This window comes from Pocillopora damicornis, chromosome 9 (genome assembly GCF_964200805.1).
Source record: "Pocillopora damicornis chromosome 9, jaPocDami1.2, whole genome shotgun sequence".
Taxonomy (NCBI): Eukaryota; Metazoa; Cnidaria; class Anthozoa; order Scleractinia; family Pocilloporidae; genus Pocillopora; species Pocillopora damicornis.
In genome coordinates, this window is record NC_142678.1 from 4,091,708 (window position 1) to 4,107,191 (window position 15,484).

General features: G+C 38.1%; 1 protein-coding gene and 1 long non-coding RNA gene across 2 annotated transcripts in view; both read right to left on the reverse strand.

Annotated features, from left to right (window-relative positions):
* The window catches only part of LOC149039691 (uncharacterized), a 95,748-nt gene that overhangs the window by 12,606 nt on the left and 67,658 nt on the right, over positions 1 to 15,484 (reverse strand). The window lies entirely within an intron of this gene.
* LOC149039692 (uncharacterized) lies at positions 1,291 to 7,689 on the reverse strand. Its single transcript, XM_089183066.1, has 7 exons — positions 7,474 to 7,689; positions 6,930 to 6,983; positions 6,124 to 6,541; positions 5,288 to 5,527; positions 4,690 to 4,722; positions 2,166 to 2,812; positions 1,291 to 1,540 (listed from the first exon to the last, which is right to left on the reverse strand). Exons 1-7 carry the CDS (start codon positions 7,687 to 7,689, stop codon positions 1,394 to 1,396), a joined length of 1,755 nt encoding a protein of 584 aa, XP_089039192.1. The 3' UTR covers positions 1,291 to 1,393.

Sequence of the window (15,484 nt, forward strand, 5' to 3'; positions counted from 1 at the left end):
AGGCATGCACGCTAGATTTGCATCGAATTTTATGTTTTTAAGATAAAGTACAAAAGAGAAAAATATCTAAAGAGAAAAATTCTTTAATTTGATTTAATAGCTCATGATCACAAAGTGTTTCCTTTCAAGCTTTCTGGAAATGGTCAACTACGGCACTTTTCAAACAGCAATGTTTCAAAGCGGAGCTAAAATTACCTGTTCGAGCACTTGAAGAAATTTCCTTTCTCAAAAGCGTTCTAAGTTATGTCACGATCCTTCTAGCATATCTTTCAACAAGCTATTCTTTATTTGTATCTGGAAGATCACTAAGCTAAAGCTGAGACTTCACAGGCTCAGTCAGATTCCAGAGATCAATCTGCACGATAATATCGTTCTGTGTAAATATTTAAAATCTGAAATAATGAGATGCGTCGGGTCATTTACATCATGCGATCTAGCTCATTCAAAGCGGCTTAGGACCGCTAAGGATTCCCAGAGTATCTTACTAATCTCTTTTTGAGCAAAATCGGCTATTTAATGGCAGTCACAGGATGAAAATATTTGATACACAACCAACATGTGATATCATTTTATTTCCCTCTCTGACCAAACTATACATATTAAATTCAACAGTATGCAAACTTTACAATATTTACGCTTATTCAATGACACTTCTTAAGGTTTGCTTTTTAGTGTTTTGAGGTTTACTATTTCTATTTTTTTTTCATACAGGATTTGTTTTTCGCTTGCTATCAAGCAGACATGTTTCAAGTATGTTTTAATCAACTTCTGTTCTTTTAGAGTGGAAGTAACTGCTCTCTAACTTTTAACATATCATTTTCTACGTTCTGTTGCAGAATGAAATATTTTTGTCAGAATAAAATGGTAGTTTATGTACCAATTCGAAAATTTTGTACGAACTTTCTAACAACTCTTTGAGTTTCTCTTAAACTCCCATTCAGATGGTAAGGTCAAGATGGATAATTAGGGTCTAAAAGTCTAAGCAGTTAAGAAAAAAATGAAAATGTTTAGAGTAAACTCTCTACAATAATTCCTATACTTAAAATAAAAAATAAAATTGTAAACAGATGAAAAGGACATCTAGCGTCTTAAAATCAACTTGATTTGTAATTCAATAAGAAAAAAGCCAGCAGCCATTTCATATTTATTTCATAATTTGTGATTTGATTTAATTTGATTCAAGAAAGGATGAGGCATCCTCTTTCATCGGGTAACAATCGTGTCCACAAACATTGAACTATTCAATAAGTTTCATTCTAAATCTCTAACATAATAACAGTTAAGCCATGGTTAACAGTAAAGCGCTCAGCTCAGTCCCTTCTCACAAGTAGAGAAATTTAGTCAAGGTATTCATATGAACGGCTAACAGTAAATCGCTCAGCTCAGTCCCCTCTCACAAATACAGAAATTTAGTCAAGGTATCCATGGGGGCAGGAACCTGGACAGAGTTAACACGCTCCACTACCAGTCTAGTGACTTCTGTCAAGATCTCAAGGAAGTGATGATGATAATGGTATTTGCTGATCACTTCGACTAAAGCCTATTGCAATAATCAAGTACAAAAAAATGAGGAACATCACCATCCAGGCAGAAGAACCGTTTTCGGACAAAATGAGCCAAAAGACTTAGAAACTTGAGACGAAAATTATAACGCAGGCCAAGCTAGGTTGGCAAAAGGATACTTTATGTGGAAATTGAAAAAGACCTTTAAAATGACCCTTAATCGAGTCAGCCCACAGGCGGCCCAAGCTCCAGCTCTGAGATGATAGTCTTGCATGGTAAGCGTCAAGGCAAAAATATAAGAGTTTGTATGGGAATATTTACGCCTCGCCTCACTTTCACAGAGCATCGCTTGTTGTCTGACCGCCTACTTTGTTGAAACGAGGCCATTTTAGCGAGTTATCCATTTCTAGTTTTTTTTCTAATACTTCTCTCTTAGGAGATTACGATTACTTCAAACACTCTTAACTCTATAAACGACCGCCAAATTTCAAGTGGAGCTGCTGCTCGACAGTAGGAGATTAGTTAGTAAAGGGGATAAGTTTCTAAAAAAACTGTGGAGCTGCGTCGGTGAGAGCATAACAGGGTAATTAAGTATTGTCAATTAACGCTGTTAGCACATAAATCGAACAAAGCATGTTGCTTTAGTTTTTGCAATTTCTTACCTGTATAAACCAGGTGCCATTATCCGGATCTCGATATGATACGTAACCCGGCGCAGTGGCAAAGGCCAGGACAAAGTCGGCTTCCGGTGGAAACACGCTCCGCAGGAGGGTGCAGTCAGTAACGAATGCAGTATCACATGGCTGGGAGCTTATCTGTGCCTGTGACGTTGTCGCGACCTTCTGTTGTAAATTGATATCATTAACAGGTGAGGAAGTTGAATTATCAGCGTTGTCTCGACATCCTCTGCAAGTTTGGATGATGAACGCCTTGGATTTATGCTTAAGTGAAGGACACTTGTTCTCACGGAACTCGCACATCAAATTCTTGACGGTTGTCTCCCTTCCGTCGACGCCCAAGATGCAATCGCGATCTCCTCCATACGACATGACGATGAACACAAACGCGTTATACGCTTTGTGATTTGCAGCTCCAAACTTCTGTGCCACTTTCTCCAACTCGTGGCTCGTCAAATCTCTCCGGATAATCACTTCAAAGAAGAGCGTCCTGAACAGAAGTTGGAGGCTACGTTCGTCTTCGACGGCTCCTGGTCGGTTCAGGTCCCTGTTCTGGAAGTTGACGTTATTCACGATGACGCACAATCCTCGAGGATCCTTGTTCATTTCATAGCTCACTTGCTGGGCCAAAGCTAAAAAAATTGAAGTTTCAGTTTAAAAGCCAATCAAAGAAATTTCATTAATCAATTGTGTCAATAACAAATGCTCGATATGAGTGGTTTTTAACCCTTTACACTCTCACATTGGTATTCATATTCTGCACACTGTTCTCTTCTCATTTCCTCTGCAAGAATAATCTGTTTGACAATCAGGAGCTTCCTAAATTGGTGATCATTTCTTTTTTCTCGTGATCTTAATTTTTGATTTAAGGATGATTAATATTCTGTTAGGAAAAATTAGGAGCCAATCACCCTGAGGGTTCAGGGCCCCTTTTGCTTTTTTAATCTTAACCATTATAATTTTCAAAAGGTGAAATGGCATATAGTATTTAATACGTATTTACGATCCAGTGGATAGTTAACTAATGACATATACACCGTAACATTCACACCAAAGCTTACACATGTTTTAGGGCTGTTTTGTTCAACACGGTTTAAATTGTTTTTTCCTCGTAGAAGCTGTCGACTTCAAATGTAGCACATTGAAAATACAAGTACGCGATTACTTGAATCCTATGGAAAATTCACTTTTTAACTCGTGAATTGTGCGCATGCGCAAGAGCGAGTTATAGATACGATGTGGGGAGTGGCATTCGCTCGCTCGCTCGATTGGTCGATTCCTGTAAACTTTTTTTCGATTTTAGGCTTTTGAGTGCATTTGATAGTTTTTGGCGAGCAATAAACAGACGAAATGGCGACCTTTGTTGCTAAAATAGTGGTGGGGTGAAAAAGAAGCCAATGATAATCTTAAAATGGTGTTTTTTTTTTCGTTTTAGTTTCAACAAGCGGTGCCAGCGACTGGCAGGCATGCAAGGATTCACATTGAAATAACAGAACAACCTTTGTTTTTCATAAAATTGTAATTTACAATCCTTGAACTTGAAAACAATCCGAAGATTCATTAAAAATATCACTTACTGCGAAGCGCTCGGAGTTTACAGATGTTCAAAAGCTTTTTCTGTTATGGCGTGAGATTGCGGACAAAATCGATCACTACGTTTGGTCGCGTGTGTTTTTCCTGTGTGAAGCAACAAAAGATGCCGGCGACTGACGAAATAACAAGTTAACACGAAAATTAAATAACACCTAAACAAACAATTTTAGCTACCGATTTTCAGTGAATTTTTAAAGAACAATTTTCTTTTAGGTTTCAAGACAATTTAAAGATTCAACATACATACAACGTACTAAAATGCGAAAGTTACACACCAAAAAATTGATAAATAGGCCTGAAATGAAATTCTATCTTGTTATTGATTATACGTTGCCTAGCACGTGACTTAAATCTACCGGTACCCAGGCGGAGATCCAAAATGACGGTGGCAGGCTTGGCTTAGTTATATCACTCAAAAATCGTTCCCGTTTGTCTCGTTTGATAAAGAGGGAATCGTTAATGTTTTCATTAAGACAGTATTGCCTTGATTTTCTAATATTTACAACGAAAGACAGTAAATTTCACTTTTCACCCACATTTACCTCCAACCTTTTCTTTTGAACCAGAAACAAAAATGATAGACGTTTAAAACACGACATCATCCACCTTACCAAATGTAATAGCATGATTATTTCAATTCTAATGCCTTCTTATCCCAACGTTACTTTGTTTCTTTGCTACATTAGCGAACACTGAACTACTGCTCGTACTCTAGATATGACAATCAACCACAAAATTCCCTAAACCAGATAACATTAAACATAATCTAAAAAATCATGTATCAATTCACGAGTTTGCTCACAGAGCACTTTGATTCTGTTCTCTGTTTCTGATTTTCCGTCAGTTAAACCCGGTTAAACTAAGTATTTTTTTCCTGGTGTGAATGGAGTAAGAGACTGAATCCAAACAGTCATACCTGGAGTGATAGGGGCTAAAGGCACTGTTGAACCTAAAGAAAAAAAAACATCCATTTTTAGGCAGAATTGCATATCCACTTAAATTATTTCAGTATCCCAATCAATTTTAAAAGGAATATGTTTGATGCACGGCAAAACCTGAAAAACACAGATCTAGTTACTAAGTGTCTCCTGTTCTCACCAGCGACCACTTGTTCCAATTTTCCAGGACGGAAAGTAATATCGTACGGTCATTGCGTGTAGCTTTAGCTGCTGCGTTTATTTCACTATAGAGAGAACGAGAATCCCCCCCTAGAGGCTTACCAATATCCAAGGCATGTTAGTTGAAGAGGAAGCTCATCTAAAACTTGTGTTCTTCCCGTATCGTCACTAGCATCAATACATTATGCAGTATGCATTTCTCGGTTTGAAAACCTTTAACATTCAAACTGACCAGCAGTCTCCAAGAACGAGACCTATGACACTCCACTGACAGACTCTAATGATGACGTTAGTCCTTGAAGTCTTCAAAACTTCAGCCAGTCCGGGGGGGAGGGGGGGGGGGAAAGGGGTTGATGCTTCAAATTGATCGGCGCATTACTTCATTAATTTTCTTACCTAAATATACTCTTGCTCTGAGTGTGTGGTTCCGATATGGCATTTTGATGCTTGGTTGTTCACTCTGTTTATCCTTCATTTTTTTGTTTACCATCGTCAACATGTCAAGCAGATGGTACAGATGAAAGGAACTTCTTATGACCTGGTCCAAGATCTGTTGAACGAGCAAAGCAAAAGTAACTGGTCCGCTCCCTTGATTCAATAATTCACATGAAGAGTATATATATGGTAATCCACGAAAAAATTACCCATTTTGGTACGTCAGCCATCTTTCACGCTTTCTGAGCAAGGCCCGGCTTCTTCTGTTCGTTCCGAGCTTATCCAACACTTGAAGTGCATCGCGCAGTTTTGTCACAATTTTCTTCCCCTACCGTCACTCTACCTCTGAGTTCTCTACTCTGACATTTTAAAGTTGGCAAGAAAATTAACCTCCATTTTAATATTACATTTTCATCGATATTAATAAGCTGCATGATGCCTGAAGTTTTCGTTGATTTGAGCTGCAATAGATATCAGTTTTGCTCGACTGGTTCTGGTGAATATTAATTCAAGCTTCGTTTACTTCCTTGATTCGTACGCTTTGCGACCCGTCATTATCCATCGCCGGAGGATTTTGGTTGTGTCATTGTAAAACTTATCTGATCCCCCTGTGGCCCCGTAGCATTCTAATGATTCCCCCTCATTTGCAGTCAATTTTCAAAAGTCTTTCATGATGTTCTGTTAGCGACGACTGACTTCAATCTTTTCTCCCCTGAAAACATCGTGATTCCCCCCCCCCCAAATCCTCCAGCGCCCCTCCCCCCCGGCGATGATGAAATGATGACTGATCCTTCAGCTGGATAAAAAAAAAGACCCTGGTTCTCTGTTGGGTTGATCAGCTGGATATGTAGAAGTCACACAAATAGGCAGAAAGTCGGCTTCTTCGGGGCAGCTGTCTTTCTCACTGGTGAAAATGCAAAGCAACCTCACGGTATCCTTTTCTGTAAAGCTTCTGCTTGCGAAGACTGAGCACTCATCGTTTACCCAAGATGTCCCTTTGAAATGCTGAAGGAAAAAAAGCCGGGGTTTACCCCGGAGGGAGGGACACGTTGATGCTGTGAACTCCACCATGATATGTTCAAGGCTCGCGTTTCTACCATCAGCACGAGATATTCCACTGCACCTTCCGGAAACAGACATCAAAATAATAACAAATATGTCAAAGTGAGTGGGATCTTTCTTTGCAAACTTCTTGGATAAAGTACAGATCACGTCCTTTTAAAGACCTCTTTTACTTAGCACGTCAAAGGAAAGGAATTTGAACAGGTCCTTGAGCTGCTCTTGTCCCACCACGAAGTTTGGGACGAATCCCCGAGGCCCACTGCTTGCGTAAAAGAGCGATTTGGGTTAGAGCTCGTGTAAATAACCGGCTCTAAGGGTCTGTATGTGTGTTTTGATTTTGTTTTGTTTCACTTACAGTTGGCCTTCATCGTCAAAAAGGCTGATGTATACAAACACTGGAGAGCACTGCAAGACTTTAACTTTTGGGACTATAATTGCCAGTCTGGTTCTCAAAAATCCTGCGGAAATATAGATTTATACATGTAATTGCTTATGTGTGTTCCAGAGTGTACCCGCATACACATTGTTCCCATCGACATACCTGGTCCCTGACAAAGTAGCATTGCTTTGGAGTCCAGGATAACCCTACAAAGCGCTGATTAAAAAAAAACAACATTGAAAACGAACATGTGAAGAGACATTAATCTTCTAACACTGATCGTATATCGCTGAGTATAAGTTACCAGCGCATAATTATTGTGTGCGTGTTGCGAATACAATGCATTGAACTAGACAAACTTTTTCCACTAGCCTTTAACTCCTATAAGAGTTCAAGACAGACCATCTCCGGAGATGGTCTACAATAGCAATCCAAAGTCTATGAGACAAGCAATAAAAAATTTTCAATATCGATTCTCAGTCCCTTGTTGCCCGCATTTCTCAGCACCGCACCCACTCCAAAGAGAACAAAGACTCACTTGACAGTTAATCGGCTTAATGCCATTACATTGCTGTGTCTCGTATAGATTAGGACACTGGTCTCCTTCACAACCTAGTGATGAGACCACCGTTCTTGATCGACTCTGAGACCCTTGTTGACCACACTGGTTTACACTGCACGGATTCTATGAAGACCAATGGCTGACCTGGCAATTTCGTGGAGTGCATGATCCACGGCGCCTTCGAGACTGGACGTCACAAGATGGCGCGAAGGCGAGCGTGGTAACTAGTATCACCACAATTGTAATTTCCACCGCGATCATGCTTCCGAAATCATACAGAAATTGGATCAAGAGAGCGATTTCATCCAGGAGATACACATAGAACACCTTATTGTAAAATCTTGACTGGTTCGACTCCATTTAAGCGAAACATGGCAATTTGCAATTGAAATCACATTGATGGGAAAAGGCCAACATGTTTACGTATTGTCGTTTTTCATATCTTTAATGCCTGTGTTAAAGGCCCATTTTTGACCAGTATACATTGCACGCGGCGTTGGTTATCGGTGGCAACTAGTTCAAAGTTGATTATTCCACAAGCTACGGCGAAACAATGCAAGCCTCACTCTCGTGAATACCATGACAAAAACAGAGACGCGCAATGCGTAATAGCCAATACTGGGTCTGAAAAATTAATAAATGGTACCCTTGACGTGGTCTGGTTTTCGTTGATTTGTCGTAGAGTCAAAGTTTAGTGGAAGTCGCCATAATTTTGAATTTTTTTATCTAGTTATTGTTGGAAAAGATAATTTGGTCGTCATAGCGATGGGCTAACGCTCGAATAATCGCCTTAAAAAACTCTCTTCGATGGTCAATTTACACAATAAAATCAGTTAATAAAACCAAATTATGTTATAATACCTCAACCGACGCAACACAAAAGTTTCTTTAGAAACTAAACTCCTTTATTCATATTTAGAAAAGCCTCATTTAGATAATCGAACAGCTTTCGGGCGTGTTTCTTGAATGTTCACTTGCGTATCGTTAATGCATACGAACCAGCATCACGTCGGATGTTTCTTTTGACCAAGGGAAAATGGGCAAGAATTTAGTTATATCTGGAGAAAGGTCGTTTTTGAACCTTTTCCGCGATAGTCGAACACCGCTAGATTTAATAAGAGACAAACTTGTGACACTAATTTATTTCGTCATTGTTCAATGCCCGAGTGTTGGAACGACGTGGTACAGTGCGAGTTGTGCGAGGAATGGTTACACATGAGCTGCGAGGGATCTAAGACCATTTAAGACTGTCCCGGAGGGCAAGTGGCTCTGCATTGTCTGCAGATTGCCAGACTCTAGACGTCTTCGTAATTGTTAAGGTGTTATTTCGAATCCCTCAACAGTTAATAATCGTTAAAATTAGAAAACAAGATTGAGTTCGATGTAATAGTCTCCACTTTTGTTAAGACGTTCACGTTCACGTTAATGTTGATTTGCATCTTAAAATAAGCTGAGAGTTCCAATAGTTCAGAATAGAAACATTTTTACTTATCATAGGCTTTACGAACGACTTGTAATAGGAGTAGTTTCTTTGTTCTTGTTAAAAAACTGTTTAATCAGTTATTTTTGTGACTGGACGCAATAGTCTCCACTATTGTTATGACGCTTCGTACCAATGTTGATTCGCATCAGAAGAAGTAAAGATTTATTGTAACTATTTCAATCGTTCGAATGCAGTAGTTTGTTCACATCTAATTCTTACGTATACTGTACGACTTGCTATAATAAATGCGGAAGAATTGCAACGAAATGGCTGGGGTTTTTTTTAACCTTTATTGAGGAGTGCTGTGTTGTGATTGAAACGAGCATCGACAAAAAAGCTTGCAAATAGAATTAGTTACCAAATATGATACAAAGGATGTTTAAAAGGAAAGTTTGGTAGGGGGGTCCAAATCCGCTGTAACACCGGCATTCCAGGAGAGAAATTAGGGCTGAAATACCCAAAGCCACTCCAATCCTTGCTTTCCATGAATCAAGTAAACATTTAAACGATAAAATTCTCATTAAAATGTAAAATTCTTTAGTCCATTTAAATAACTTTCGATTCTAATTCGTTACACTAACTAATTTTGGTTTCAATTTGTAGAACCCGCGAAACAGGCCATATGGCAAGGGGAAAAATTTGCACAATCACGTCACGCAATATATCAAGCTGGATTTGTCCAGTTGATTTTGATGGTCGCAGGGTAATGTCGAGTTTGTCGCTCAAAACCGTTGTGGTCCATAAGAGCGTAACATCATTAGTGACGGAAAAACATCTGCAGAAAGGAGGGTTAGTTCATCGGGCTCCGTATACTAAATCTCGGGAGAAACTCCAAGAATTATTTCAGAGTGAATGCGTGTTGTTTTGTAAATATAAACACTGTAACCTATTTTAACTTGTTTTTGTGTCCTTTTAAACAAAGCAATATGTCTGTTATGACCAGAGTGCCAAATTTTATTCTTTAATTTTGATCTTCTCCTCACTGTGCGTAGTTCATGACTTGATATTTCATCGTAAATTATCGAGAAGGCGCCTTCCGATCACCTTTGTCTACTTTGTAAGTCACGCAAGCGCGCAAGCGTTACGACCGATCACGTTTACGCAACGTTTTAGGACAGCTCGGCCTCAAATCTCCATTCAGTTGCTGTGAAAACCTAAAATCCTCATCGTAGAAGATAAATGAACGAAGTTCGAACGGTCAAAAGGAGATCTTGGTCAATTCTAAGAATCATACAAATGATCTTTGACACGAGCGCAATTGAGCAAACACATGGATTTGCGTTGTTTTTAAGTAGTTGGTGGATGGAAGCTAGAAACATACCCGCGGGTTTGAGGCAATCTTTGACTTCATTGGTGTATAAACTATGCACTGATATACTTTTTCAGCCCGATTAACGCCTGCATTTTAAGAATTCTTTCGTACAAAGTAGTGAATTTTTGATATGCAAATTGAGGTCGAAGAGAGGGGTCTCCTCTGATCACGCTGGTATGAAAAATATTTCAGCTGAAGTTTCCATATTTTGTCTGTGAACTAACTGAATACACCTTATAACTTGTAACAAGAAAGAATTCCGTGAGCTACATTGTTGCAGTCGCTGCACGCTGGACAAAATCTTTGAAATTTAGACTTTCGATCGCTGTCCACAGGGTTGGTCTGGCCAAAAATCATTTTTGGCTTGTGGCAACGCAAAAAAAGAGAATTGGAGAACAACTAAACTATTTTTGAAACATGTGTCCTATACCCTTTTCATGGGCTAAAATAAAAGAAAACTTTTTTCCGACGGGAAGTCGAGAGGACCGCTCTTAGCGAGAGTGGCACTTAACTCCCTATATCTGATTGTTAATTCTTCTCTCTAGCTACAACACATTCCTTTGCAAGCTAATTACGAGTAACTGGTGTTAGATCATGACAACAACTTCTACCTTATAGGTTTGAGTATATTCTCATTACCTGTTTGCTGGATAATGTATGGATATTATAGGGAGAAGTTACTTGTGTTAATCACTTCCAAGATTTAAAGGCTTAAAAGAAATCAAGTTTTTTTCCCGATGTATCCACGCTAGATGTGCACCGAATTTTATGTTTTTAGAATTTAGTACAAAAAATGTTTAAACCTTCCCTCTTTTCTTGCTAAAGATAAAAACATTTTAATTTGACGAGTTAGCTCACAAAGTGGTTCCTTTCAAGTTTCTGGAAAGGGTCAATTACAACCAATGTTTTTAAACAATGATGTTCTAAAGCGGAGCTAAAATGGCCTGTCCATATATATAAAGGGGTAAGTTTCTAAAGAAACTGTGGTACTGTGTAACGATAGGATTTTTAGTTATCGAGTTCTTTCATGCTTACGCTTAAAAAATACAATATTCAACGTAGAAAGCTTAGTTCAGCAAAGCGTAAACGCTACCAGTTCTCCTTCAGTCACCCGTAAACAGTTGTTGTTAGTGTTAAACTCAGTGTAACAGCCACCTGTCATGTCTTTTTGTGTAACTGTTATCCACCGGAACTCTTTGAAAGTAATTAATGTTGTAAAAGGCGAAATTCCTACTTAGCCAATAGTGTATTAGATTACATGATTATTTAGATTATTCATGGCATTACGTTATCCATGTACGTTAGACTTAAATAGGACTTTTGTGTAAAGCTTAAGGAAGAGGAAGAGAAAAGAAAAAGAGAGGGGAGAAGAGCAGGGTCGAACCAGCCCTGGCCAGGTCCGTTCTGGTCAAAATTGTAGTAGAGCTTGCAGAATAAATCTACGTTGGAGCCAACCCTGTTGTCGTTAGTCATTCTCCCAAGGATAGTCAGCAACCGTAATAGATTCCGGTTACCTTCCCGCAGCCAGCGAGTGCCCCCAAGGAAAGCCTTTACCCAGAAAGAGTTTTAAGAGTTGTCCCCGTCCGTCCGTTCATTTGTGAAGGCAAAACCTGTTTTCACAACTGCGTCGGTGGGAGAGTATAGCAGGTAATTTAGTGTTAACAACTGGGTTGAAAACGTAAATTAGCCACCGTAAAAGGTAAAAAAGCTGACGTTTGGAGCGTTAGCCCTTCGTCAGAGCGATAATTTCGCTATAGTTTTCCTCTGTGACTAAACTATACACATTAAATTCAAAAGTATACAAAGTTTACAATATTTACACTTAATCACTTACACTTTGTAAGGTTTACTGTTTAGTGTTTCGAGGTTTTTTAGTTCCATTTTTTTTCATACAGGTTTTGTTTTTCGCTTGCTTTTAAGCTAGAAAGAACTATGTCACTGGGTAACTATTTCGCAAAAGCAAAAACCCCGGACATACAGCAAAATACTTACAGACATATTTCAAGTGTGTTTTAATCAACTTCTGTTATTTTCAGAGTGGAAGTAACTACTCTCATACTTTTACTTTAAATACATCAATTTTTACACTGTAAATCGAAAGGATCTGTTTCAGCTCCTAAAATAGGGCCATTTCAGTGAGTGAATAGTCCAATTTTTGGGGCTCATGTGGCCCTTCTGAAAATGTTTCGGCCTTAGCAAAAAAGGGCAGAAATACTGTAGCCCTGTATGGGACAGCCTAAATGACTCCACAACGGGGCAGTTTTTGGAAAATGAGGGGTAGTTTTAGCTTTTAAAGGGGTCAAAAATGGTTGGCCAAATCAGCCCTTCTGGAACCAATTCGTACTTTAAAAAGATTGGAAAGTGGCTCCCATTTCGTGGCCAATTAAGGCCCATGTATGGTCAAAACAAACAAAATTTAATGGCTCAATCGTCATCATAGGGTCTGAAACGACGCTCTTGATAGGAGCTGTTTGGGGCCAAAATTATGTAAAACAGACCTCTGAACTGAACTAAAATGGTTTTTGTTATGATATAAAATTGCCCCACTTGAGCTATTTTGCATCTGTACATTTTAGGCCAACAACACCCTCAAAGGGTGACTCATTTAGCCCCTGCTGGGGCAAAAGGAAAGCACCTCCTGTGACTAAAGCAATACAAACAAAGTCTGAATGACTCCTAACTTTAGTTCTACAACAGTTTTGTTAAAGCTAAAATCAATTTCCATTTATCCTATGAGATGATTCTAATTATTTATTTGATTCACACTCATTCTACAACACTAAGCAGCAAAAATAATACCATAAAAATTCCTTAAATGGCGATTAATAGTTGTGTATACATATGGGAAAAATGGTTTATCAACAATGTAAAAGTTTTACATTCTCCAAATGTGACCTTTTTTGGTAAGCTAAAAATAATACATGTGCATTAAACTACTGTGAAAGGGCTATAAACCACAGCATTGAGAATGTACAACGTTTCTTCATACAAATAGAAATTACAAATAAATTCTACCAATGATTCTAATTCTGAAATTTCAAGAACCCTTTCACTCCCAAGATCGTATTAGTAATTCCTCTTACTGTCTGTCATACAATCTTTTGATATTATTTGGGAGAATTTAGTATTGGATCAACTTAAAGTCCCCTAGATCATATTCTACTTTATTCTCATCACTTTTCTGCTTGAAATTGTGCTGAGATTGTAAGGAGAAGTTTTCTCTTGGTCACTCATGGGAGTTAAAGGGTTAAAGAAAGTGCTGACATTCAGCAAAGTATGACCTTGGCCAAATTTACCCATTAGGGCCTGCCCTTGCGAAATGGCTTTTGGAATTCCTAGGAATTCCTAGGAAAATCCTAGGAATTCCTAGGAATTTATTCCTAGGAATTCCTAGGAATAAAGGTGTGAATTTTCACGGTAAATTCGGACTGGGAATTCCTAGGAATTCCTAGGAATTCCCAACCATAACAACTCTGGTTCTAAAAACCTAGAAATTCCTAGAAATTCCCAGAAATTCCCAGAAATTCCCAGAAATTCCAAGTTTATAGCCAACAGGACTTGGAATTCCTAGGAATTCCAACTCAGAGAACCAATGACTTTCCCTGAAAAGCTGTAAATCTAAAAAATTCCTAGGAATTTCTGGGAATTTCTGGGAATTTTTGGGAATTTTTAGGAATGTTTAAGAATTACTGGGAATTTTAAGCAAAAATTTGAGGCTAATGATATAAAATAAATACTTTAAATTAAAAAACCCAGCTAAAATTCAAGTATTCAATGAAATTTATTGAAAAGCTTGATTAAGGCGTACATGTAAAATATTTTTGATTAATTATTAACATCAATGTGTGGTAATATTAGGATGGAATTTGATTTATTTTTCTTTTCTTGGAAACTTCATACGGATTAATCCTCAGTTATAGCTATTCGTATAAAATAGTTCTAATCAATCATTAAATTTGGTTTGACACAAATTGTGAATAAAATCTGTTGATTCTTTTCCAAAAAATACAATATCCTAAGTTATATTTATATAGTTATATTCTTGGGAGTGAAGGGGCTAATTACAGACAAATAAAATTGATTTTTTGATTAAAATCTTGTTATAACTGTAACAATAAATTAGAATGAAGTTATCCTAAACTGCAAACTTAGCTGCTGTTTGTACTGTTTGTATTTTTTTTCCTGGACTCACAATGAGTTGGCCTTGAATGAGGTTATCAACAAGAACCTTGACCATTTTGTATCTGGATTCCTTGACATCTGAATTTGAAAAAAAAAAAAAAATTAAAATATGTATGTTTAAAGCTCAGACCAGGCTTTTAAGATGGCTATGAGGAAAAGGGCATTCATTGGATTCTCAAATTGAGAAATCTGTGTTATATTGAGTGACTTTTATATTGGAGTTAGTACATCTCTCTCATGGATTTTACTAAAAAAGGGCTGAATACATTATTTTGTTTTTACCAAGGAGGGCTTCTTTATGTACTAAAGTTTGTTATGAATCTTGAATGTTCCCAAACGTGACTAGAGGAATCTTGAAACCTTACTGATAGGTTTATTTCATTGTAAAGCATAAGCTTAAGAAACTGCGGCATGCAAGTGACCGATTCGATTCTCAGAATTATTCTAGTTTCAGTTGCGCCGAGCGTTATGTAAGCTTAATTCAACCCGCTACATCTATTCTTTTATAAGATTTTGATCACAACGAATATCGCAATTTTTACTCACCACAAACTTTCAAAATCGTAGCTTTACAGATGGCCACTCGACCCTTGTTTGTACCGGTCCATATGTCAACTGTTGTCCCTACTTTTAACTCCACGGCGCCAACGATTTTCTTCTCTTTTACAACACTCACGCTATTCTCGTTTTCCCATTGAACCAGAATAAAAGCTATCTTTAGAAATGTTATATTAAGCAAAACAGTTGAGAAAAGCGATCAACCGATGAAAAGTACATTCAAAGATGAGCGCCAAATGGAGTCTTCTTTGTTTCCGATCACGGGCATGATCACGTGGATCTTTTAGGACTTGTCATTGGCTAGCAAAGTGAATCCGCTGGCTTGCCGATTGCAGTGTTAAGAGAAGCGCCGAACTTTATTTTGACTTCTCCGACCGGTTCTCTGCTTCTAGAAGATGGATAGCTTGGTGATATAAATAAAGATGTGAGCTCACTCTATGTAGAAATAATCGACAAGAATCGATCGTATTACAAATGCACGATTTGTGGCCGAAAGTTGTCGAGGAAACAAAGACTCGAAACTCACTTGAGTTGTGTTAATGGCAAAGGTGAGAAATAACACAAGCCAATCACAGTTTTGAATGCTACTACAAATCGTCTTTTACCCTCATATTTATAAA

Excerpts from the sequence above, each read along its gene's own strand:
- LOC149039692 (XM_089183066.1), bottom strand. The coding sequence starts at position 7,689 with ATGGAGTCGAACCAGTCAAGATTTTACAATAAGGTGTTCTATGTGTAT. Across the intron at positions 6,542-6,929 it reads GCTACTTTGTCAGGGACCAG|GACGTGATCTGTACTTTATC; the intron begins GTATGTCGATGG and ends GGTCTTTAAAAG. Across the intron at positions 1,541-2,165 it reads ATGGCACCTGGTTTATACAG|GCTTTAGTCGAAGTGATCAG; the intron begins GTAAGAAATTGC and ends TTATTGCAATAG.